Source organism: Vulpes lagopus, chromosome 12, assembly GCF_018345385.1.
Source record: "Vulpes lagopus strain Blue_001 chromosome 12, ASM1834538v1, whole genome shotgun sequence".
Taxonomy (NCBI): Eukaryota; Metazoa; Chordata; class Mammalia; order Carnivora; family Canidae; genus Vulpes; species Vulpes lagopus.
In genome coordinates this window covers 28,653,836-28,679,327 of record NC_054835.1, presented here as the reverse complement: position 1 = coordinate 28,679,327, position 25,492 = coordinate 28,653,836, and the positions used below count along the sequence as shown (strand labels likewise).

At 45.5% G+C, this 25,492-nt stretch overlaps 1 protein-coding gene across 1 annotated transcript; it reads left to right on the top strand.

Moving 5' to 3' along the window:
• The first annotated feature begins 10,175 nt into the window (after positions 1 to 10,175).
• On the top strand, positions 10,176 to 11,120 carry LOC121473975 (olfactory receptor 4D2). Its single transcript, XM_041726807.1, has one exon. The coding sequence runs from the start codon at positions 10,176 to 10,178 to the stop codon at positions 11,118 to 11,120; it is 945 nt and encodes a 314-aa protein (XP_041582741.1).
• The last annotated feature ends 14,372 nt before the right edge of the window (positions 11,121 to 25,492 follow it).

Genomic DNA, 25,492 nt, shown 5'->3' with positions numbered 1-25,492 from the left:
GTAGGTCACTTCTCCCTGGCTTGCTTTTCCATTTGTGAAGTAGAGGGAGAGCTACTGTTCCTGCTGTCTTCACAGCTTGTGGATACATTGTGGAGGTCATCACAGAAGTGACTGAGTTCTGAAACTAAGCACCTTACTCTGATTCTTAGGAAAAAGGAACAAGTCCTGTTTGGTGGCTAAGGTTTATGCTGGAGTTCTAAAACTCCTGCTACAGTGAGAAGTTCTCATGGCTCCAGAAAGCCACCCTTCTTTTCTCCTTGGTGGATGGTTTCCTCTTACAAGAAAGGTATTTCCCCAGTGAGAAAGGTATTTCCCCTAGTTTACGTGTTTTCCCAGCCACTTTTGGTCTGTGTCCAAACATGTTAGAGAAAGCACAGGCCTTTGAAGACTTAGCCTAAACTGGGAGCCCCTGGCCCATTTGTCACCAGACTGGTGACCTCGGAGAGGTCTCTTGAACTTGTGGATTCCTCTGCACAGGACTGGCATGAAGCAATATCTGTCCCAACAATCTCACAGATTTGTTACAAGATTCCAAAAAAATGTGTACGAATATTTTATAAACCTTACATAGAACCTACGTAAGGATTATTGTCATTGTTATCATTCTGCCTGACATTTCTTCTCTCATCAGATGGGTAGTGTTTTGGAAGTGTTTGGTGGCAATTCCTCAGTCAGTGAGGGAGGCCTGGAGAGGGTGGGAGGGCCATGCAACATGCCCAAGAATGAAACAGAGAACAGAGAGTGAACATAGATTCAGGGGCATGTCTGCAAGAAAATGTTCTTATTTTTATTCATGATGGATGATTTGAGCTCTTCTATGACAATAAGATGTAATCTCATGGAAGCTTTCTGGAAAACCACACTCTAATTTCTGCCTTCCTGGTGGACGGTTCCCGGTTATGATGACACCATTTCTCCATAAGAGCTATCTACTGCCTATCTATTTTCCAATACTCTGTTTTGGTGTGAGTCTGGATTGTTGGAAACAGTACAAGATTTCAAGGTTAATTTTTAAATGAGAGCCCTAACCCATCACTTACCAAATTGATGATGACCTGGGATGAAGCACTTGGCCTCTCTTGGCCTCATGACTTCTTCTTCAATGAACTTGCTTAAATTATTATCTGACCTCCAAACCTCCCACATTTATTGTAAGAATCAAATATAAAAATCATGTGATATAACATTGGGCAAACCATGTAACTATTTTTTTCTTTCAGTCTTTTTTCGAGGCTTTTTATTTTCAAATTTGAAAATATAATGAACATTCAGAGTATTTCCTCTTTCCATTTTCAGTGTAGTGTAATAATTGTTACAAAAAAGATGATGTGTAAAGTGCATGTGAGTTATAAATCATTATAGCATTATGAAAGCTCCCATAAAGACTACTCGATTCAAGAAATAAAAGTTACCAGTAACTGATACCTATCCACAGGGTCCTCTTCCTCACATTCACTCATTCCTCCCCAATGAAACCATTTTCTTGAATTTGTTTTTAAAGATTTTATTTATTTATTCATGAGACACACAGAGAGAGAGAGAGAGAGAGAGAGAGAGAGAGGCAGAGACACAAGCAGAGGGAAAAGCAGGCTCCATGCAGGAAGTCTGATGTGGGACTCGATCCTGGACTCCAGGATCATGCCCTGAGCTGAAGCTGGCGCTAAACCACTGAGCCCCCCGGGCTGCCCCATTTTCTTGAATTTTGCATTTGCCGTCTTACTGCTTATAAAACACTTTTATCACATTTTTACATAATTAGTATGTTGTTTCGTTTTGCTTTTTTTGAGCTCTCTGAAAATATCCTACTGTATACATAATAAACTGGGAATTGTTTTTTTTTTTTCCACTCAACATTCTATTTTTAATCTTACTTGAGTTGTTTCTGGTTTGTTGTGGGGTTCTTTTGTTGCTGTTTTTTATTTTTTGGGTTTTTTTTTGCTATTGCCAACAGTGCTATTTTGAATATTCCTCTATTTGTCCTCAGTTGCTACTTTGAGGAGCTATGGGTTATATACTTTGTAACGGGATTGCTAAGTTTTGAGGTTTCCAAAGCTATAACTTTCAAAATAGTACCAAGTTGTTTTCCAAAATTTTTGTGCCAGATTACATGGTCTTAAGTGGTGTCTTGAGTATTCCCATAGATTTACATTCTTCTAACAGTTGATGTTGTCAGAGCTGTTAATTTTTGCCAATTTATTTTATTTTAATTTTATATAAATCCAATTAGCCTACATCTAGTACATCATTAGTTTCAGATGTAGTGTTCAGTAATTTATCAGCTGTGTATAACATCCAGAATTTTTGCCAGTTTAGTAGGTAAAAAATATTTCTCTGTAGTCTATAGAAATTTGCATTTCTTTCCTCCCTAATGTTTCTTTCTATGTTTTTATTGCATTCACTTCTCCCATGGATACCTTTTGTTAATTTTTCTTTTGACTTTTTTCTAGTGAATGTAGGAATTCTCATTATCACCTGATTACTGCTCTGTTGTCAGTTGTATCATTGCAATATCTTCTTCTCTATATGTGATGTTAATTTTAACGTAGTCAATGTATCAGCCTTTCATTTTAATATTAACTCTTATTGATACCTAATTAAAAAAAAATTGTTTCTCACCCAGAGGATAGAAAGATATCCTATGTATTTTTTTTTTACTTTTGCTTAAACATTTATTTACCCTAAAAATTTTGGGGGGCACCTGGATGACTCTGTCAGTTAAGCAACCGACCCTTGATATAGGCTCTGGTCATGATCTTGGTCCTGAGTTGGAGCCTCCTGTCAGGCTGCTCACTCAGCAGGAAGTCTGCTCCTCTCCTTCTCCTTCTGCCCCTCCCCCTACTCATGAGTGCACTCTCTTTCGAAACTAAATAAATATTTAAAAATTTTAAAAGATTTCTTGAAAAATTTCAAACTTACAGAAAAGTTCCAAGTATAGTATAAAGGACTCTATTTCCTGACGGCTTGAGGGTAAGTATCCAACATGATGCCCACCATTCCTTAATACACCAACATGTATTTTCTACAAACACATTTTCCTATGATACTGCCATACAGTCATTAACATTAATGCCATAACAACACATTGCTAGAATCCAGTCTTTGTCAAACATCCCAGTCAAGTCATATGGAAAAAGAATCTGATTCAAAATTGCATGTTGCATTTAGTTATCGTGTCTTTTTAGGGTCCTTGAGTCTGGAAGAGCTTCTCCTTGAATTTGGTGATTTTAGCACTTTCAAAGATTACGGGCCAGTGATTTTGTACGATGTCCCTTAATTTGGATTTTTCTGATGTTTCATGGTGATTAGATCCAGGCAATGCACTTTTGTGACTTTTTCAGGGACTTCTAGGAGTCATGCTGTGTTCTTATTGCATCTTATAAGGTGCGAGTGATTTCACTTTGTCCCATTACAATCATCCCATCACTTTGATTACTTGTTAGACTTCTCACCTTTGTTATAACTATCTTTAAAAATAGCAAATATTTTGTGGGGAGGTACTTTGAGACTATGCAATATCTGGTTCCTTAGCAAATTTCTGATTTATTCTTTTGTTTATTTCTATCTGTGTGGACTTATAGTCTCCTTTTTTAAATCAATTGAGTTATAATCTATTATAGCTAGTTGAAGTCTCTCTTAGCTGGCTCCTGTGTTCTTTTTCTTCTTTGAGCACATCCTTACTTTCTGCCCCAGTGACATGCCCACGCTTATCTTGCAGTCTCCCCTTCCAGCTCTGGAATCAAGTATTTCTCTAAACAGTCCTGATTCTTTTTGCTGAAGAATTGCTTTTAGGAGCCATTAATTGTTTGGGTGCTGGGCATGCTCACTGCTATTTTTTTTTTCTAAGAGTTTTATAGCTTTAGCTTTTATGTTTTCGATCTCCAATCCATTTTGAGTTAATTTTCACATATGGTCTGAGGTAGTAGTCCGGCTTTTTTCTTTTCATGGGATATCCACTTGCCCCAGCACCATTTGTTGAAAAGACTGTTTTTTTCCCCCCATCTAAGAGTCTTTTGAAAATTAATTGACCATAAATTTATGGATTTATTCCTGGACTCTCAATTCTATTCTTTGATATATATATATATATCAAAGTGTTTCTATGGAGGGATGGACCCTTGGAGTTCTCCATTCCACCATTTTCTCTGATATCACTCTATTCTTAATTTACTAACCTATTCGATTCATTGCCCTCCATACAACCGATCTCCCATATCAGTTCCATTTTCTCCCTCCATATGGGCTTTGGTATCACACGGCAGGGCAGCCCCCAAGGCAGGCAGCTTTCTTATCCTACTCATGCTCCCAAACCTCACATCCCAACATCCATCCCCGCCAGGTGGATCCCATCCTCACCCTGCTTGGTCTCCAAAACCTGTGTCAGACCTCTACACAAACATATTTCTCATCCCTTTAAACTGGCTCCCTGCACTGAGCTGTCTTCCCATGGAGACATTGTGCTCACCTTGCTTGAACGCCCACAAAGGGGAGCTGCCAGGAGGGGACACCCAGGCTTTGACAATCCACACTGAGCCTCATCCTGTGGAAACCCTATTCAAACTACGTTTTTAGTCTATACTCAGAAGCGATTCTCTCAACTCAATTTTCCAATTCCTCCATTATAGTTTTCATGTCTGTCAATATATTTTGATTTTTGAGAGCTCTTTCTTTTCCTGTTCTTATTTTATGGTTCTTATATATTCTTGCTTCTCTCAAAGGATGCTAATTATATAAACAGGAGATTTTTCTGCTTCCCAGGCCATTTCTGTTGTCTTCTCATTCATTTTTCTATTTACTTTATGTTTGCTCTTTGTGTTGGTGGTCTTTCTTAAACTCCTGGTGATCTTCATTTATCTACAGTAAGAGTAAGGCAATACAATGCTAATTGCTTCCTCTATGTATAGGTAAAGCTTTCAGACTTCGCTTTAGGGTTCAGGTAGAAACTCGCTATTTGCTGAAGGACCCCCAAGTGTCAACACATAAAGATTTATTTTTTCTGAAGATTTTTCTCTAGAGAAAAAAAATCTTGATTTCCTGTCTCTGGCTCAGATGCAAGAATTCTGCACTACACAGAGGTGGGTGATGAGCCTCAGTACCTCTTTGGATAGAGAGATTCCTACCTGACCTCCCTCTCTCATTTATATTACTCACATTTGAGTTTGTGACCTTTGCTATTGTGAATTTTTTGTCAGAGAAACTTTGCATCATTGCCAAGATTCTCTTGCTTCTGGCCCATTATATTCATTCCTGTTCCCAGGTGCTTTATAAGAACATAGCATTGCTCTTGGGGGCCCACCCAAGGGTCATCCCCAACCACTTCCCCCTTGATGGTCCCCTAACAGAGGTGTTCACTTTGCCAGAAGACTTAAAAGCTAGGAATGCCCACATGTTCTTATGAGTCAGGAAGGACAAATACAACAAAAAATGTGTTTGCCACGGAGCTTCTGGAAAAGATTTTTCCTCTGTGATTAAAGCCAAGAGATCAAAGGCAGAAGGAGAAAGAAACTGCCCGCATCCCTTTCCTCACCTCTAGCCTTTGAATGAGAGTGTATGAGGACATACGTGATGAATGAAGCCATGGAGTCCATCTTGGCTCATGACAGAAAAGCCAAGAGCATCACAGAGTCACTGAAGCAGTATCTTGATATCATTGGGCCGTGGATCCCAGCTGGCTCATTGGCTTTGACTCCCTGATTTTTTTGAATTACCTTTTTATCCTCCTCTTTCTTTTCTTGTCTTCCATCTCCTTTCCCTTCTCCTCTCTTCTCTTCACCCTCTTCATATCTTTAAGAGTTTTTGAAGCTGGGATGGGATGAGTCAAGAACACAGGTGAAGTTACAGGCCCTTAACTACCCTCATTAAGTCTTTTATGAAACAAGGTGGGGTGCAAAGAAACAAAGGAATGGCTTCCCCTTTGTCTGTTCTCCCCACCTCCCATCTCCCCTCCTCCTGTGGCCAGGGAGGCCTTCATCTGTAGGCCACCCTCCTGCTCATGTCCTCCACTGGCTTCTCATGTCCTGTCAGATTAACTCTAAATTTGTTAACCTGGTTTCTCAAAGCTCTCCAGAGTCTGATGCCTGCCTTCTCTCCAGCCTCACCCCCACCACTTGCCCTGTGCTCTGGCCTTGCTGAGGCATTCAGGGTTCCTGGAGCGTATGCTATGCCATTTCATCTCTGGGCTGCTGTTCTTCCTGCCAGGAACACACTTCTGCCAACATGTGTAAACTGCCACTTTGTTCAAATGTCACCTCTTCTGGGAAGCTTTCCCCTCGTTCCTAGGCAATGCTAGCTGCTTAGTCCCTTTAGCCTTTGAGCTTTCTCCTGATAGAGCTGTTTCCTCTTTGAAATGAGTACATTCATGTGTTTCTGGGTCTGTTTTCCCCACTAGACTGTGTGTTTGTTGAAAGCAAAATGTAGGTCTTATTTTGGTATCACCAGCACTGTGCATAGAGGTGCCCTGTGCACCCAAACATGTTGTCTGTGCTCTCCTGCTCTTCAGAGAAGATAGCTTCCACTCATGCTAACAATCTTTCTAAGTTTTCACAATGGGCCAGCTACAAAACTCAAAAACAATAAGCCACAGTGTGATCAATTTTATTTTTATTTTTTCAATTTTTAAAACATAAATTATCCCCAATCTCACACTGAGGAATCAACTTTGGGGTAGAGATGTGGTTTAGTAGACATTTTACAGACATTTATGTTCCTTGAGAGGAGAAATATATAAACTAGAGTGTACATGGGCTCTATTATTGAGAGCTAAATCAGAGTCATAAGAAATTAATCTAGGTAATTTAATTTCTGTTAATAATGTTACAATTAGTGACGTCTGATAGTTAATGAGATTGGTAAAACCTATTGTCTTCCCCAGCATTAACCCAGACTATTTCTACAAGTGGCTGGATTTTAAAATGACTAAAACGCTAAATATTGGAAAGAATGAGATTTTGAAATCTATAGCTCTTATATGGGGAAAAAAACCAAAGCTTCGTGTTTTTATATGCCAGAGGGACTTCATTTTGTTAAGTATAAATATTTGCACTGGAGAACTCAAACCAATCTGGAAATCTCATGTAGAACAGAGAGCTCCAAGAAATCACAGTTTTTATAGTATACCAAAGTTACAAAGCCAGGTAATTCCAATTCTGACCAGTTCATCATAATAAGAAAACATATGTACTTCCTATACTAGTCCTTGTATAGGAGGAAAGATCTTACTGAATAATACTCATATATATGGAGTACTAGAATTTCATAGATGGTCCAGTAGAATTGGATATGAATGGGGAATCAACCTTGTGGTCTGGTTGGCAAATAAGAGACACAGTTTACAGGGTTCCGCTTTCCAAGGTAGTATACATTTTCCTACCTATGACTTGCCCAAGTTAGGATCAATTAAAATTATTTTTTGAGATATCAAACCAGTGGTGTTGGTGATGCTGTGGGAGAGAACCGTCCATGTGCTGTGCTGACAAACTTGAAGTGGTTCTCAAACTGGCCCCAGAGAAGCAACATCAGCATCATCTGAAACCTTCTTAGAAATGCCAATTCTCAGGTGCCACACAAGACCTACTAAATCAAGCCTTCTGTATGGGGTTTCTGAGTTTCAACATGCCCTGCACGTGGTTCTAATGCATGCTCAAGTATGTGAACCACTGTTCCATGAAATGGGTCCTTCCAAAAATCCCAGAAATTTGAGTTCTTTTGAAGGGACTCTGTCATTTCTCATCTTGGCCTCCTAATCCTATATGTCACGAATCTCTCCAATTTTCAGTGTCCTTGGTAGGGTTTCTGTTTGTGTATTGCACTCAAGGCAGATCTCTCAAACAGTGTTTTGAAAGACTTAGCGACTTCTTAACAACTCCCATTGCTCTGTTGCCCCCAGAGGGGATAATTCCAGTTCTGCTTCCTGAGCCCATCCAATAGTTTCTCCCTGAGGATAGGCCCTCTTCCCCAGGGTCATGCCCATGGGGATGAGGACGCATGTGAGGAGACTGACGGTCTCCTCACCTGCTGATAGGTCAGCAGTAATTGGGTTCTTGAAAACACCTGCGGGGGGAGGGGTGGTGGCCAGGATAAATAGGTGACAGACTTGAAGGTAGTAAATCTAAAGTGTGAGGAGACCCCCTGGAAGTAACTTCAGGGGGAAGTTGCTGTTAAAACAGCAGCTTCAGGTTACATGTAAGACTCAGTAATTTTAGCAACTGGACATAGAACCAGCCTTCTGAGGTAGGGGCTGGGGATAAGTAACATTACCATGTAATCAATTACTTCTTGATACAGTACTTTGACAACAGTCATTGAGATATGTGTATCAGAGTGGCTGTATCTGGTTCTGGGGTTACTAATATATGGAAATTATAATGTCGGTTGATGGGAGAAGATGGAACAAATAAATGATGATAAACCTATAGCTAAGGTGTTTTAAAATATTACAAGAAGCCCAAGAAATGGGAATTAGTTCTGTAGGGCAGAATGGGCTAGATAAGCGCCAGAGAGGGTGAGGTCCAAGTATTTTCTAAGTCAGGGAAGGTAGCAAACAGAATTCGACGAACCGCACATGGAAATAAGCAAATAGGTGGCATGTTTAAGAAACTACAATATGTTAAAGAGCCAGTGGTCCTCAGAGGCAGAGATCCTGATTAGAAAGGCAGGCACAGGCTTTGTTTTGACGGCCCACAGGACAGGCTGAGTGCATGCTATATGCACAAATGCAAGCAGGTGTTTCCACTATGACGGGATCTACAAAGCGTTTGGCTCCTAAGGAACGCTAGCGAGCGCGCAGAGCCCCACTGCAAGAACGGGAGACGCCCCTGACCAGGTCCAGGAAGGCCTCCGGGACAGCCGTGCAGAAGGTGGACTGGAGGGAGAGCAAATGGATGTGAGACATAAGAAGAGAAAGACCTCTATTGGATAGTGGGCTGCACTGGCAGGTGAGAGAGGATGGGAGAGGCTGCCCCCACCCCCTGACCCCCGAACCCTGTCCCCCTCCATGTCTCCTGCTCCATCACCTTCTTCTCCAGCTTTGGCTCTTTCTCTCCCTCCCCTGCCCGCCCCTTCCCATTTCCCTTCCTTCACCTGCTCTGTTCCTCCCTCTTCTTCCTTTAGTTCCTCCTCAATTTCCCCATCAATTTCTGGAGCATTTTCCTTTCTCCTCTGCCTGTGGATTCAGTACCATCTTCTGAAATTGCAGTACTTCCTTTTGGAAGAGTTGCATGTTCTTCAAACAATATATTCATCATCTGTTACTCAATGTAATGAGAGTCCCGTATTCTCTGCTTCTTGGGACGCCTATGTTCTGGGGAGCCTCACCAAGTAAGGGAACACCTACACTAAGGGGTGGAGAAAACTGGATATCCCCCGCACCTAACCATGTCCCAGGGGCTCCCAGAGGCTCACTGCACCACCCTGCCCACCCTGTAGCCACTCACCCAACCCAGCAGTCAACACCAGGTACTTACTAAGCACCGACTGCGAGCAAGGAGGGCCATGGAGAGGCACAGATACATTGTGAAATTGAGACCGTATGTCTGTAGGATCCTACAGGGTTGTATTGTGGAGGGAAAACAGACAACATAGGAAGTTCATTAACATTATATGATGTGTTAAATATTGTGTGAAAAGGGACCGGTAGAAAAATTTGAGACTGGAAGAAGGAAGGATGTCTTTAGAGGAGGAGATGACACAGAAAGTGATTATCATTTATTTCCAGACACTGTTCTAGAAACTTTGTAGGTATCATTTTACTTAGCCCTCAGAAAGTCCCATAATGTATTTTTAGTCCTAACTCAGATAATGACACAAGCCAGAGAGATTAAGTAAATTTAAGGTCAAATCTTAAAGAAATGGAAGACCTGAAATTTGACTGCTGTTCTGTTGGCCTCTGAGTGTCCCGCACCCACTATATCACACCAAGTCTTTGAAAAGCAGGTTGGATAGGTCTCTGGATGGCTTTAAGATATCTCAAAAATGTATATTATACCACCAACTTGTAAGCTCTCTGCAGACAAGGCCATTTAATCAGCACATAGTGATATGGTCTACACACAGATGCCCATCATATAGACCTGGACAACTCAGTTCTGAGCTGCAGAGCACTAAAAAAAGGCAAGTAGTGACTTCTTGCATCAATGCCTATGGTTCAGTTTCTTTAGGTGTATGGACTTCTCCATACCACCATGGAGCCAGAGAACCTCACGTGGGTATCAGAATTTGTCTTCTTGGGACTCTCCCAGACTCGAGAGCTCCAGCTTTTCCTGTTTCTGGTGTTCTTGTTTGTCTACACCACCACTGTCGTAGGCAACCTCCTCATCATGGTCACAGTGACCTCAGACACCCGGCTCCACACACCCATGTACTTTCTGCTCCGAAATCTGGCTGTGCTGGACCTCTGTTTCTCCTCTGTCACTGCCCCAAAGATGCTGGTGGACTTCCTCTCTGAGAAGAAGACCATCTCCTACCAGGGCTGCATGGCCCAGATCTTCTTCTTTCACTTTCTGGGAGGTGCCATGGTCTTCTTCCTCTCTGTGATGGCCTATGACCGCCTCGTTGCCATCTCCCGGCCCCTCCACTATGTCACCATCATGAACACTCAGCTCTGTGTCCGACTGGTGGTTGCTGCTTGGATAGGGGGATTTGTGCATTCCATTGCCCAACTGGCTCTGATGCTTCCACTGCCTTTCTGTGGCCCCAACATCCTGGATAACTTCTACTGCGATGTCCCACAAGTGCTGAGACTTGCCTGCACTGACACGTCCCTTCTGGAGTTCCTCATGATCTCCAACAGTGGGCTGTTGGATATCATCTGGTTCTTTCTCCTCCTGACCTCCTACTCTGTCATCCTGGTGATGCTGAGGTCCCACTCTGGGCAGGCGAGGAGGAAGGCAGCTTCCACCTGTACCACCCACATCGTCGTTGTGTCTATGGTTTTCATTCCAAGCATTTACCTCTATGCTCGGCCCTTCACCCCCTTCTCCATGGACAAGGCTGTGTCCATCAGTCACACGGTCATGACCCCCATGCTCAACCCCATGATCTACACGCTGAGGAACCAGGAGGTGCAGGCAGCAGTGAGGAGACTAGGGAGGCGCCGGCTGCTTTGTAAAAGGGATCTTGGACAATGAGTAGGTCACTTCTCCCTGGCTTGCTTTTCCATTTGTGAAGTGGAGGGAGAGCTACTGTTCCTGCTGTCTTCACAGCTTGTGGATACGTTGTGGAGGTCATCACAGAAGTGACTGAGTTCTGAAACTAAGCACCTTACTCTGATTCTTAGGAAAAAGGAACAAGTCCTGTTTGGTGGCTAAGGTTTATGCTGGAGTTCTAAAACTCCTGCTACAGTGAGAAGTTCTCATGGCTCCAGAAAGCCACCCTTCTTTTCTCCTTGGTGGATGGTTTCCTCTTACAAGAAAGGTATTTCCCCAGTGAGAAAGGTATTTCCCCTAGTTTACGTGTTTTCCCAGCCACTATTGGTCTGTGTCCAAACATGTTAGAGAAAGCACAGGCCTTTGAAGACTTAGCCCTAAACTGGGAGCCCCTGGCCCATTTGTCACCAGACTGGTGACCTCGGAGAGGCCACCTGGCCTCTCTTGAACTCGTGGATTCCTCTGCACAGGACTGGCATGAAGCAATATCTGTCCCAACAATCTCACAGATTTGTTACAAGATTCCAAAAAAAATGTGTACGAATATTTTATAAACCTTACATAGAACCTACGTAAGGATTATTGTCATTGTTATCATTCTGCCTGACATTAGTCTCTCATCAGATGGGTAGTGTTTTGGAAGTGTTTGGTGGCAATTCCTCAGTCAGTGAGGGAGGCCTGGAGAGGGTGGGAGGGCCATGCAACATGCCCAAGAGTGAAACAGAGAACAGAGAGTGAACATAGATTCAGGGGCATGTCTGCAAGGCCCTAATAGCTTACTGCGATCTCTACCTCCTCACCCCGATTTTCAGACTCCACACTTCTTGCAAATTGAGTGGGGAAGATCTGATCATTTACTCATTTATTCATTTTTGTAAACATACATTTGAGGCCTGCTGTAGTACTTTGTGTGTAGACCGTGCTCTCTAGCAGTGTGCTATTTCTCTTTACCCCCACCTCTTTTTCCCTCTCTCCCTCCCTATGTTGATTTCTGCCAGTTCAGTCTTTCCATCCACGTGGGCCAGTTTACTGGTGTTCCTTGCTTTCTCTCTTCCTGGACCTCATTGCCACACATCTATCATGTATTTCCTTCATTCTCACGCTGGAGCTTTGGGGTCAGACTTGATGAGAAAGGTTGTGGTAACAGTTGCAAGGGGCTGTGACCTTTGCCACTTTCAATAAAAAGAGGAGGTTTAAAGTTCTCCCTGAAGTTGTGTATTGTGGGAATAAGAAGCTGTCAGACAGACACAGCTGGTCTCTCCTCTTTTCTGCCCTCCTTTTGTCCTTATAGAGTCACCTTGTATATGACTCAGAGCCTCAGCCTGAAAACCAGACTTTCCCATTCTGCCTTCTGCAGTCAACTAGCTCAGAGCCTCAGGTTCAAATTCCAAAGCCCTATGAAAATAATCTGATGGTCTGAGGTTGGGCCACATGTCCCATGTGGCTGAGAGGATGTGCTGGTCATGTGACATAAGCATGGGCATTGAGGTCCATCCCTCCAGCAGAAATTGTGGTTGAGAGTTGTTCCCAGAGAAGGAGCACGTGGGTGGACAGATTCCCCTCCCAGATATGTCTGCCATAAAAGGCCCAAGTAGAGTATTCCTTAAATGACACCATCCAAGGAACTTGTAATTATTTATGTCTAGACATTCATGTTTTTGTTCATCCATTAAACAACCATTAAACAAGTATTTACTGAGTGTTTCCTATTTAGTTTTTCTGTCCCACCTGCCCTCTGTATCCCTAGGTTCTTAGGAAAACTGACTTTGTTTTGGTTGAACCAAGGGAAGAAAGGATAAGACCATGAGGATGCAGGGAGTCCTCAGAAGACTATGCAATAGTCTTTGCATGTGTCCAATGCAATAGGAACCATGAGCAACTAGTTGCTGAGGGAGCTGAGATTGAGGGAGAGCTAAAAGTGGGAGAGGAAGCAGGTGGGCCATGAAGGACAATGATGCCTCCCATAGAGCTCCCTATAGCCATGTCTCCTGCATCTCCTGGATGCTGGGCCACACCAAGGAAAGGAAGAGCATGCCCGTGCAGGCCATACATCGTTCTTTCTCAGTGGAAAAGTTAAAACAATAAAACTGACTAAAGGTGCTTCAGTAAGTACCATACCTGGGCAACTTTAAACAATATCAAAGCTAAAATTCTCCCTGCCAAGTGGGTTATTCTCAACACCTGCCCTTCATGAAACTGGGGTGTGTGTGTGTACATGAGATATGGGGGGACCCTGAAAAGTGGGGAAATAATTAGAACTAGAGAGGTGAGAAATCAGAGGCCTTATGGAGGAGAGTGTGAGCAGTGAAAAGAGAGGACCTCATGCTCTCTCTGATTCTGTACTGATGTCAATAAAACAGCAAGGCTGTGGGGATGACCTCTGAGATGAAGGCCAGGGGGGGAAGAAGAGGTCGAACTGTAACCCTGTCTCCCATGACAGGGAATGTGCCTCAGGAAGCCTCTTGCAGCCCTCCCAAGAATGTGGAAATGGGGCCCACAGGCCCCTGGGTTTGTCCTATGGTATGAATGGACAGAGGAGCCGCAAAGACCAGGAGACCCACTGCCTTGCAGTGAGAACTCTCATGAGGAAAAGACACGTCATTTCCTCCTCTCCACAGGAGGTGTTGGAAAAAGGAAGGAAGGAGTGTAAGGAGGTAGATAAGTAATAAATGGACAAATAAATAATTTTATGAATAGAGGCTATAAAGGAAATTCATGGAGTACTGTGACTGGTGGGGGAGGGCAATATTATAAGATGTGGTTGAGGAGGAATCTCTGAGGAGGGGACATTTGAGCAAAGATCTGGATAGTGAGGAGCCAGTCAGGCCAGATTCAGGTGATGGGCAAGCATTCTAGATAGAAGAAACAGTGAATGCAGAGGTCCTGAGGTAAAAATGAACTTGGTGGCCAAAGGGAAAAGAAAAGAGTGTAAGTGGAGTGTGATGAACAGAGGATCTTGGTAGGAGAGGAGCTCTAAGATGTTGTATTAATTATCTACTGCTGCATAACAAATCAACCCCAAACCCAGCAGCTTGAAACTCGTAGTCCTGTATTATCTCTCACAAGTTCCATGGGGCGAGGAGTTCTGGCAAGCCATGGCAGAGGCAACTTAACTTTGTTTCTTGGGCCTTGGCTGCAAGACTAAAAGGTGAAGGGTAGAATCATTTGAGTTTCACGCTCTCACATGTCTGGCTGTTGATGTTGGTGTCAGTTGGGTACCTGGGTGGGGCAGTTGACTGGCCTACCCATGTAACCTGGGCTCTCTCACAACATGGTAGCTAGGTTCCAAGGACATGTGTCCTGGGACAGACAGCCAGGTGGAAGTGGTAGCCTTTCTACCATGTAGTCTCAGAAGTCACAGAGCATCTCTTCTACCACATTCTCTTAGACAGAAGTAAGCCACCCAGGGCAGTCCACGTTCCAAGGAGGGAATTAAATTCCATCTTTTGAATGAGGAGTGTCATAGAATTTGTGGATATATTTTTAAGTTACTATGGATGCGTAGATAAGAGCCAGATGAGGAGAGAGCCTGAATTGTATTCTAAATGCAGTAAGTCTTTGGAAGGTTTGAATGGAGGTTGGGGTGGTAGCATGATCTAATTTATATTTTAAAAGGTCATGTTGAGGAGCACCTGGGTGGCTCAGTGGTTGAGCATCTGCCTTTGGCTCAGGTTATGATCCCATGGTCCTGGGATCCAGTCCTGTGTCAAGCTACCCGTGGAGAGTCTGCTTCTCCCTCTGCTTATGTCTCTGCCTCTCTCTGTGCCCCTCATGAATAAATAAATAAATTTTTTTTAAAAAAGGTCATGTTGGCTGCCAGGCAGAGAATGAGTTATAGAGGTCAGACCTGATAGAGGAGGTTAAAAATTCACTGTGTAGTAAAGAGACCAATTCAAGTTCAAGTTCTGCACTAACTAGCTGTTTCTTTAGGAAAGTCTAACAAAGGACTTAGGAGTACCCTTTCACATTTACATGAGGGTGTACCTACCTAGGGCTTTTCCTTCCTCAGACCTGCAGGGGGCAATGTTTGTTTCATGTCTCTCCTGTTTTTGCTCACCACCATATAACCCTAGGGCCTCGCACAGGACCTAGCATGGGAAGGCTCGCCACAAATATTTGTTGAAAGAATAAATGAGCAAATAATATCGTAAATATTGGTCCTTGGCAGCAGATCTCTCTGACCTTCTGGTTCTGGAGGTTATCCACCAACCCAATACCCCCTCAGCAATAGGGCTGTGTCAGGGAGGAGCATTGGGAGAACATCTGACTCCATCTCTTCTGGCTAATTAGAAAGGACGAATACCCACCATTTGCTTCAACAGGGATAGAACTGGAAGGTATTACGCTGAGTGAAGTAAGTCAATCAGAGAAGGACAATCTGATGATTCACTCATACGGGGAATATAAGAAATAGTAAAAGGGTTTACAAGGGAAAGGAGGGAAAATGAGTGGGAAAAATTAGAAAGGATGACAAAACATGAGAGACTCCTAACTCTGGGAAATGAACAAGGATAGTGGAAGGGGAAGTGGGCAGGGTATGCGGTAGCGGGGTGACAGGCACTGAGGAGGGCACTTGATGGCATGAGCACTTGGTGTTATATATATGTTGGCAAACCGAACTTCAATTTCAAAAATGGAAAAATAAGAAACAGCCAAGGAAAGACCAGAACAGGGCTTCTGGTTGCCCCTATTAATAGTCATGTACTCATTACCATCTGGCAAAACAAACAAATAGGTGCTTTCAATATTTAAAATAAAACTGTTATCTTCTTTAAAAAGAAGAAGAAGAAGGAGAAGAAGAAGAAGAAGAAGAAGAAGAAGAAGAAGAAGAAGAGAAGAAGAAGAGAAGAAGAAGAAGAAGAAGAAGAAGAAGAAGAAGAAGAAGAAGAAGAAGAAGAAGAAGAAAAGAGAAGAAGAAGAAAGGAGAAGAAGAAGAAAAGGAGAAGAAGAAGAAGAAGAAGAAGAGAAGAAGAAGAAGAAGAAGAGAAGAAGAAGAAGAAGAAGAGAAGAAGAAGAAGAAGAGAAGAAGAAGAAGAAGAGAAGGAGAAGGAGAAGAAGAAGAGAAGGAGAAGGAGAAGAAGAAGAAGAAGAAGAAGAAGAAGAAGAAGAAGAGAGAAGAGAAGAAGAAGAGAAGAGAAGAAGAAGAAGAGAAGAAGAAGAAGAGAAGAAGAAGAAGAAGAGAAGAAGAAGAGAAGAAGAAGAAGAAGAGAAGAAGAAGAGAAGAAGAAGAAGAAGAAGAAGAGAAGAAGAAGAGAAGAAGAAGAAGAAGAAGAAGAAGAAGAAGAGAAGAAGAAGAAGAAGAAGAAGAGAAGAAGAAGAAGAAGAAGAAGAAGAAGAAGAAGAAGAAGAAGAAGAAGAAGAAGAAGAAGAAGAAGAAGAAGAAGAGAAGAGAAGAAGAAGAAGAGAAGAAGAAGAAGAGAAGAAGAAGAAGAAGAAGAAGAAGAGAAGAAGAAGAAGAAGAAGAGAAGAAGAAGAGAAGAAGAAGAAGAAGAAGAAGAAGAAGAAGAAGAAGAAGAAGAAGAAGAAGAAGAAGAAGAAGAAGAAGAAGAAGAAGAAGAAGAAGAAGAAGAAGAAGAAGAAGAAGAAGAAGAAAAGAAGAAGAAGAAGAAGAAGAAAAGAAGAAGAAGAAGAAGAAAAGAAGAAGAAGAAGAAGAAGAAGAAGAAGAAGAAGAAGAAGAAGAAGAAGAAGAAGAAGAAGAAGAAGAAGAAGAAGAAAAGAAGAAGAAGAAGAAGAAGAAGAAGAAGAAGAAGAAGAAAAGAAGAAGAAGAAGAAGAAGAAGAAGAAGAAGAGAAGAAAAGAAGAAGAGAAGAAGAAGAGAAGAAGAAGAAAAGAAGAAGAAAAGAAGAAGAGAAGAAGAAGAAAAGAAGAAGAAGAAAAGAAGAAGAAAAGGAGAAGAGAAGAAGAAGAAGAGAAGAAGAGAAGAAGAAGAAAAGGAGAAGAAGGAGAAGAAGAAGAAGAAGGAAGAAGAAGAAGAAAGAAGTAGAAGAAAGGGTTTGGCTAGTAGGCTTCCTGCCCTGGACATTGGGTGCTGGTTCTAGCCACTTCCAGTGCTGCCAAGGACTGGAACCACCCCCAAGCTCATCACCCCCACCAAAGATGCTGGGAAGGCTGTGACAAGGAGGGTAGGGGTAAAATCTGCACAGTCTTACAAGTTGTTGTTTGCATTTTTTAAATCTTTTTTTTTTTTTTTTTTTTTTTAAGTAATCTCAACACCCAGCATGGGACTCAAACTCACAACCTGGAGATCAAGAGTCAGATGCTCTACCACGGAGCCAGCCAGGTGCCACCCAAGTCATTGTTTGCATTTTTAAAACTTCTAAATTGTAAATGTCCCAAGCAAGAGACTATTGCATTCAACAGGGTGTCTAAATTTCTACAACTTTCAGGCATTTATTCTTTCTAGAGGTATTGAGATGCCAAGATGCAAAAATGGATCAGTGTGGGCCCTTTCTTGTGGAGAGACTGTTTTTGGTTTTTATTTACAGTGTGAGGCTAAGGGGGCTGAGGGAGTGTGCAGCCCTCCCTCTTAGGCTCTGGGAGCCAGCCCCTACCTCTTTCTGTGCTCCTCCCTGTCCCCCCTTACTCCAGAGTGGCTTCCATTCCTCCCACACATTGGGGCAGCCACCACAGCAGCTTCACCCAGCAGGGAGCCTGGTCAGTACAGGTGGGCAGCCAGCCTGGCCTGACAGATTGTCCTCAAGTCCTACTCAGGGGCCACCAGGCCTGCCTTGTGTGCTCAGGCGCAGGTCACCTTCCCAGTCTGTCACACCTGTGCCCTTAGAAGCTCGGGAAAGAAGGAAGCAGCTGGTAGAGTAAGACCCAGATTGAGATCCCTTCCCTGGCTCCAAGACCATGACAAGTTTTCTCTCTACTTCAACAATAAAGCTGAGTTCTTAGAGGCAGCACCTGCTTCATAGGGCTATAGCAAAGACTCAAGTGAGCATAGTAAAGCACAGAGCCCAGGCTGGCAAATGACAAGGACAATAAACCACACTACGCCAGCTGTAGTCCTCCCTCTGGAACTGGTACTTCCTGGCCTCAGTGACTGCACAAGTGGCAGAGCTCTGTGGGTCATATGCCCCACTGAGCCCTCTCACTCACTATATTGCTGATTCAAAGCAGGGTCTGCTTTGTCTGAAAGTCCACAATCCTCCTTCCCTGCCTACAGCCCTTGCCCCTGGGAGTTTTCAGTCCAATGGAGGAGGTAAGGTACAGCTCCCACATAATGCCAAGGCAGGAAAGAGAAAGGAAGGGCGCTCGCCCTCGGCTGACCCCCACCCCCCAATCTGGACCCACGCATCTCCCAAGCGCTCACCAGAGATTGCTCCTGTCTTCTGAACATTCCCCCTTATTGCTGACTTTACTAGAAGATCAGAGAGATCAAGCCCTCACTCAAGGTCACAGAGCCAGTGTGATGCAGGCCTCCAGGCTAGCTCTCCAAGGCCCCACAGTGAGTTTTCTCCAGCCTTGTCCAGGACAGTCTTCAGCTCTGGAGCACATGTATATGCACGTGCACATACTCCTGGCCTGCCCTGGCCTCTGGCGCAGCGTGGAGCCACTACAGTTTGAGCCAAGCCCTGCACCCTGCAGACCTGTGTTCTTATCATGAGAATAGGGCCAAAAGACCCCATTCCCAGAAACCTCTGGGAACAGGAGCAGGCCCAGCAGGCCCCAAGCCCTGTTCCACAGCAACTGTTTCCATGGGGGCCGTTGGGGCTGAGCAGATAAAGAGATCCAATCAGGCCTGTGGCCAGCAGCTCCACCGTAGCTGGTGGACGGTTCTTATGAAAGTGCTTGCAGAATCTTGAGGTTTTGAGATGGCCAGGGGAGGGTGGGCGGGAAGGTTCTTGGGTATTATTGTAGCTAAAAGGTGCCAGAGAGGGAAGGCTCCTTTCTGGTCCAGGGTCTGGGCCACAACAGCACCCAGTAACCCAGAGCTGGCCCAGCCCAGGGAGACCAATGCCACTGACCAGGGGCACCAGGTCCTAAAAGATGAAGAGGAGCAGATCCATTCCCTGGCCCAAGAGCTGTGACGGGCAAGGTCAAAGCTGATCCCTCCATTCCACAAACACTTATTAAGGCTTTATACCAGGCATTGTGTTAGGTGCTGTGGCTACAGTGAGCAACAGAACAGGCACAAGCAGGCCTTTAGGGAGTTGGAGCTTAATCAGATCCAACCACAAAAATACACATGTAGTTACAACGATGTCAAGTTCTATGAAAGGAACTGTAAGAGCAGGAAACAGGACGGCCCAGCCACCTGAGTCCTGGCCGGTGGGGCCATGGCAGGCAAGGCTCCCTGTAGGTGGGACCTGAGGGTCAGTAGGAATCACCAGACACAAAAGAAGGGCCTTCATGGTTGAAACCCACAGCAGGTAGACACAGGCCTGCTGTAGGAGCTGGAAGCCAGTGGGTTTAGAGGGCAAGGAATAGAGAGAGGAGATGGGGCTCTGGGGGTGGGGGGAGGTGGCAGGAGCCTGACCGTGTGAGCCCGGGGGCTCCTTTCCTTAGGGGACGGCATATGGAGGTCCAAGACAAGTCAGCAAAGGGGACAGAATGCTTACGGGACCAGTGGTGCCAAATCCCCCAGGAGCCTCATACTCCCATGGCCGTCAGGGAGGGAGGGGGAGCAGGTGAAGGGCTGACCCACAGGATACCCTTACCCTTGCTCTGGCCCCCTTCTTCCCAGTCTCCACCAGCCTCATCTCCTCCCGTCACCCCAGGATGTCTCTTTGGTAAGTCTCAAACAAATCCCTCCCTCCTGTGCGGCTCAGTCTTAGGCTCTCATTTTGCCCATTTCATTTTCAGAGGAAGAGCTCTCCTGCATAAGTCCCCAGCCTCTAGGTCCAAGCAGGCCGCAGCCTGTAAAGAGCCTTACCCATCCCCAGCAGCGAGTTCTGGACTCCACATACGGAGGGAAGAACTTACCCATGCCTTGGAGGGAGCCAAGCTTCCCAAACACCCAACCCTGGGTGTAGGTGGGTGGGGCATCCCACTGTGATGTCCTCTGCAAGTGGCCTCCATGCTTAGTTGGCTGTCCATCCTCATGTCCTTTGGATGTACCCACTCCAACTGCCCCCAGCACAGGTTCCTGCCCTCCCAGCCTTACACTGGGGATAGTCATGGGGCCCACCTAGCACCCACCTAAGGCTCTATATCACTGCCAGTGTAGTTCCCTAACCCCTGCCACACCCCAACTAACTGGCCTATCAGGCTCAAGGTCCTGGGAGTGTCAGACTGCCACCTGGAGCAGGAAGGAGAGACCCCCACTGGGTGGGGGAGGGGACATGTCCTCCTTTCCAGGGTGGAAGAGGGTATGGAGTTAAGCTGGGACACAACACAGTTCACTCGTGTTCCACGAACATTTCTGAACACTGGCCACAGGCCCGGCCAGTGCAAGGTGCTAGGTACACAGCTGTAAATGAGATCAGGCCTGGGGCCCCAAAGGACTCAGGGGCCAGCCCAGGAGGTGGACATGGTGAGAGTGTGGCCTTCGGTTCACAGCCTGATATGTGCTGAGAAAAGCATCGGTGCTCTGCTGATATAACCCAGACTGTGTTGGAGGGTGAATAGGAAAGGGATGAAGGAAAGCTCCCTGGAGGAGGTGACTTCTTAGCTAGGTTGTGCGGTTGAGTAGAAGTTAGTCAGGCAAAGGGACCATTACAAGGACTGAGACATGAGGGAGCACATAGCGCTTTCAGAAAGCACCATGGAGACCAAAGCTGGAGTGTGGTGAGCAGGTGGAGAGGGGTGAGTGGAGGCTGGAGAGGTCCTGCAGGGCCTGGAAGTGTGGAGGGATTTGGGCTTCCCTGGGCTGCTGTGCAGACTCCCAGAGACCATGACCCCGGGCCAGGCGCATCCCCAGTACAGCACATAAGCAGCCTCTTCCCCACCCCTCAGTGCTCAGAGCCCCATGCTCCCCCTCTGCCCTCCTCCAGGCACCCAAACTTGGGGTGTGTGAGGAGGGACTTGCAAATGAAAGCCTCTTGACTTGTCTTTTGTCAAGGGCAAGTGGAAGGGCAAAGCACCAGCACCAAGGACAGGGCAGAGGATGCAGTCACCTCCATGCAGGCAAGAAGGGGTGCACTGTCTGTAGGAAATGTGGGAAATTCTAATAACACAGACAGAAGGGTGGGCTGCTCCTGATGACCCACCACCGTGCATCACTGTCAGTGACGAAGACCTGTCCCCAAAGACATCTTCTGCCGGTCTCGATGCTACACAACTGTTGCAATTATTGTTGCTTTAATAACATGCATAAGCTTCAAATGAATGTGTCCTTATTGCTTATCCTTTAATGAGCACCGCGTTCTCCCTGGAGCTCATGTGGGAGGGTTCTCGCTCTGCGTGGCTCCCCTGGCTGCCTGCGTGCATCCATCCGGACAGTTCAGTCAGGGCGCGGGCTGCGGCTGCGCTTGGCTCCTTCTGTCCCCTGCTAGTGCTGCATACTCTTGCTTTTATTTTTATTTATTTTTATTTATTTTTGAAAATGAATATTTTGAATCTGAGAAGCAACCACAATATTTCATGTTTACAAAAGTTGACAAATATTACAAATATCAAATTCAGAAAAATAGAATATCCTATTTCTGTGAATTAACTGCTTAACACAACTATAATACTTTTTCTTACATTTTTCTGGCTACAAATACTTTGTCTCCTTATGTGACAACAATTTTTGGTATCACTTTATTTTCTAAGGAGAGGAAAGAAAGATCATCTTTCCTCCAGCATCATTGTTAAAAATTTGGGGTTTTTTAATATATATATTTTTTATTCATATATATTTTTTAGAGATTTCATTTATTCATTCATGAGAGACACACACAGAGAGAGAGAGGCAGAGGCACAAGCAGAGGGAGAAGCAGGCTCCATGCAGGGAGCCCGACGTGGGACTCGATCCCGGGACTCCAGGATCACACCCCAGCTGAAGGCAGTGCTAAACCACTGGGCCACTGGGGCTGCCCTTTTTTGTATATTTTTTTATTGGAGTTCAATTTGTCAACATATAGCATATCACCCAGTGCTCATCCTGTCAAGTGCCCCCCTAAATGCCCGTCACCCAGTCACCCCAACCCCCCACCCACCTCCCCTTCCACCACCCCTAGTTCATTTCCCAGAGTTAGGAGTCTCTCATGTTCTGTCTCCTTCTCTGATATTTCCCACTCATTTTCTCTCCTTTCCCCTTTATTCCCTTTCACCATTTTTTATATTCCCCAAATGAATGAGACCATATAATGTTTGTCCTTCTCCAAAGGAGCCTCGGCGTCCATCGAAAGATGAATGGATAAAGAAGATGTGGTTTATGTATACAATGGGATATTACTAAGCCATTAGAAATGACAAATACCCACCATTTGCTTCGATGTGGATGGAACTGGAGGGTATTATGCTGAGTGGAATAAGTCAATTGGAGAAGGACAAACATTGTATGGTCTCATTCATTTGGGGAATATAAAAATTAGTGAAAGGGAATAAAGGGGAAAGGAGAGAAAATGAGTGGGAAATATCAGAGAAGGAGACAGAACATGAGAGACTCCTAACTCTGGGAAACAAACAAGGGGTGGTGGAAAGGGAGGTGGGTGGGGGGTTGGGGTGACTGGGTGACGGGCACTGAGGGGGGCACTGGACGGGATGAGCACTGGGTGTTATGCTATATGTTGGCAAATCGAACTCCGATAAAAAAAATAATTAAAAAAATAAAAAATAAAAAAAATAAAAATAGAACTGCCCTACGACCCAGCAATTGCACTGCTGGGGACTTACCCCAAAGATACAGACGCGGTGAAACGCCAGGACACCTGCACCCCAATGTCTATAGCAGCAACGTCCACAATAGCCAGACTGTGGAAGGAGCCTCTTATTTTTAGACAATGGGTTTGAGGCGACAGCAGGGACATGGTGACTGCAAAGATGAAGAGATAGAACTCGATTTCCTTCAATTCCGTCACTTTCTGTGACCATTTGGAGTCATAATTTGCATTAAACATTTGAAACAGGGCAGCCCGGGTGGCTCAGCGGTTTAGCACTGCCTTCAGCCCGGGCCTAATCCTGGAGGTCTGGGATCAAGTCCCACGTCAGGCTCCCTGCATGGAGCCTGCTTCTCCCTCTGCCTGTCTCCACCTCTCTTTCTGTGTGTGTGTCTCTCTCATGAATAAATAAATAAAATCTTTAAAAAAAATTTTTGAAACAGTGAAACAGGGTGAACTGCAAAGTACAGTGGGTTTAAAGTGCAAATTTTACTTCATACGTGAAGAGTTTACTGAATGTGGATATCTTTACCACTGAGATCAATTCTTCTTTTAAAATTTTAAGTTGTTTGTTTTAAGACTAAAAAACAAATTGGGAAAATAGGAACTGTGATAATATATTAACTATTATAATAAAACCACCAATATGTAGGTAGCTTTCCCCCTTTATTTAAAACACAGTCGCAGGGGATTCCTGGGTGGCTCAGCAGTTTGGTGCCTGCCTTTGGACCAGGGTGTGATCCTGGAGTCCTGGGATCAAATCCCACATCAGGCTCCCTGCATGGAGCCTGCTTCTCCCTCTGCCTGTGCCTCTTAGACTCAAGGAAAGTCTAAAATCCCTCCAGTGAGGTTCCAGTGGGTGTCATGAAAAGCCCATGGGGGGAGTATGTGAGGCTTGTGGCCCCTCTTCTGGTCTCTGTGTGTTTTTGCCCTGACTGCAGAAAAAAGCATGGGTCAAAGCAAACCACTGTGAGACCTGCCAAGGACCCCACGTGGCCTGACCTGCCTCCCAGTAAAGGTCACAGCTGCAGAAGGGTGCAGGTACCCAAACTGGAGAGGCCCTGGAGGGCTTCTCCCTCCATTACTGTCAGCCCACTTGGTTTCCAGTGGCCCAGAAACTGGCACCTGCAATGGCCTCTCTGACATGAGGAGGAGGGCTCAGAGAGCCAGATCCAGAACAACCCTAACTTTAGAGGCCAGCCTCCCTCCCTGACCTCCCTTCCTCCCTTCCTTTCTTGCTTCTTCCAGGTGCCAGGGCCTGGATGGTCTACACTGCCTCCTGCCTTCACCCTGATGATAGTTGCTCCCCTTGTGGGAGAGCCTGGAGTGAGCTCAATAAAGGAAGCACGTGGAGGCCAAACAACAAGGCCTATACAGCATTACTGAGTAGCCGCTGTGTGCCAGGCACTGTGGTGCCATTTTACATGGATTCCTGTAAGGTAGACATAGTAATGACCTCCATTTGACAGTGACGGAGTGGGCTCAGGGGTGGAGCAGCTTGCCTGAGTGGATGACAGTCAATGAGCTCCTAAAGGCTCAGGGCTGTGGTTCTTGGAGGGAGGTTTCCTGGAGACTCAGACCTGGAAGCAGGGGTATGGGGGAGTCATCCATGGAGGGTTGGGCCTCTGGAGCTTAGAGGCAGGATCTGTGGTAGGGTGGCAGAGAGTAGGCCAAAGGGGCAGCAGAACCACAGGGCAGACCTAGCTTTTCCTTGGGTCTCCTTGCCTGAACCTTTGCCTGCCAGCCCATCCCTGGCCACATCCCCTGGGAGCGGGCCCTCCATAGATGGCTTGTTCAGGGCCCCTCGGTGGTCCCTTTCTATCTGCTTGCCTCTCATCCCTACCTCCAACAGTCAATGGGCCAACCCCCCCCCTCCCTGAGACCAGCCAATGGGGCAGGGATGAGGCTAGAAACAGCAGACATTTGGACAACCTGAACAACTCACCCCTGCTGAAGAATTGGAGTCCTCTCTGAGGGGAGAGCAAAACTCATGCCAAGTCTTCTTTAGGAGGCATCCTGGGAAAGAGGGCAACCCAGGGTAACTATACCCCACCTTGGTTGCCAGTCTTCTGAGGCAGCTGGCTCCCTGTGGGCAGAAGAGGTGAGGTGCATTTGAGGAGCACTCTACAATTTTAAAAATCTCTGCTTCCTGAGGCTCACTGTCCCCATCTCACAGGTAGGAAAGCTGAGGCCCAAGGAGCCATGTGATTTACCCCAGGTCACACGGGGACAGCAAGGAGGGACTCGGTGTGCTTTTAGCCACTACACAGTGACTTTCCATCCAGGCTGCCTTGTCACAGGAGACAGGCACCTGGTTAAGAAAGGGAGATAAGATCCGCAGGGCTCTTGCCTTCAACTGGAGCTTGTGAAAGACGTTGCTTAAGGGGTGTCTCAAGGGCAACCGCTGCCAGGGCTGGGGGCACTGGGGTGGGAGGCGGGGTTGCGGATGATGGGGAGAATGGGGCTCGGAGCAGGTGCTGGTGGCACCGGGGAAGGGATGACCTTGGAGCAGGAGCAAGGACAGGCAGGCTGTGGGGCGCCGGGGGTGGGATGGGATAGGACGGGGTGAGGATTCTGGAGCGCAGCAGCAGCTGGCACCCTAC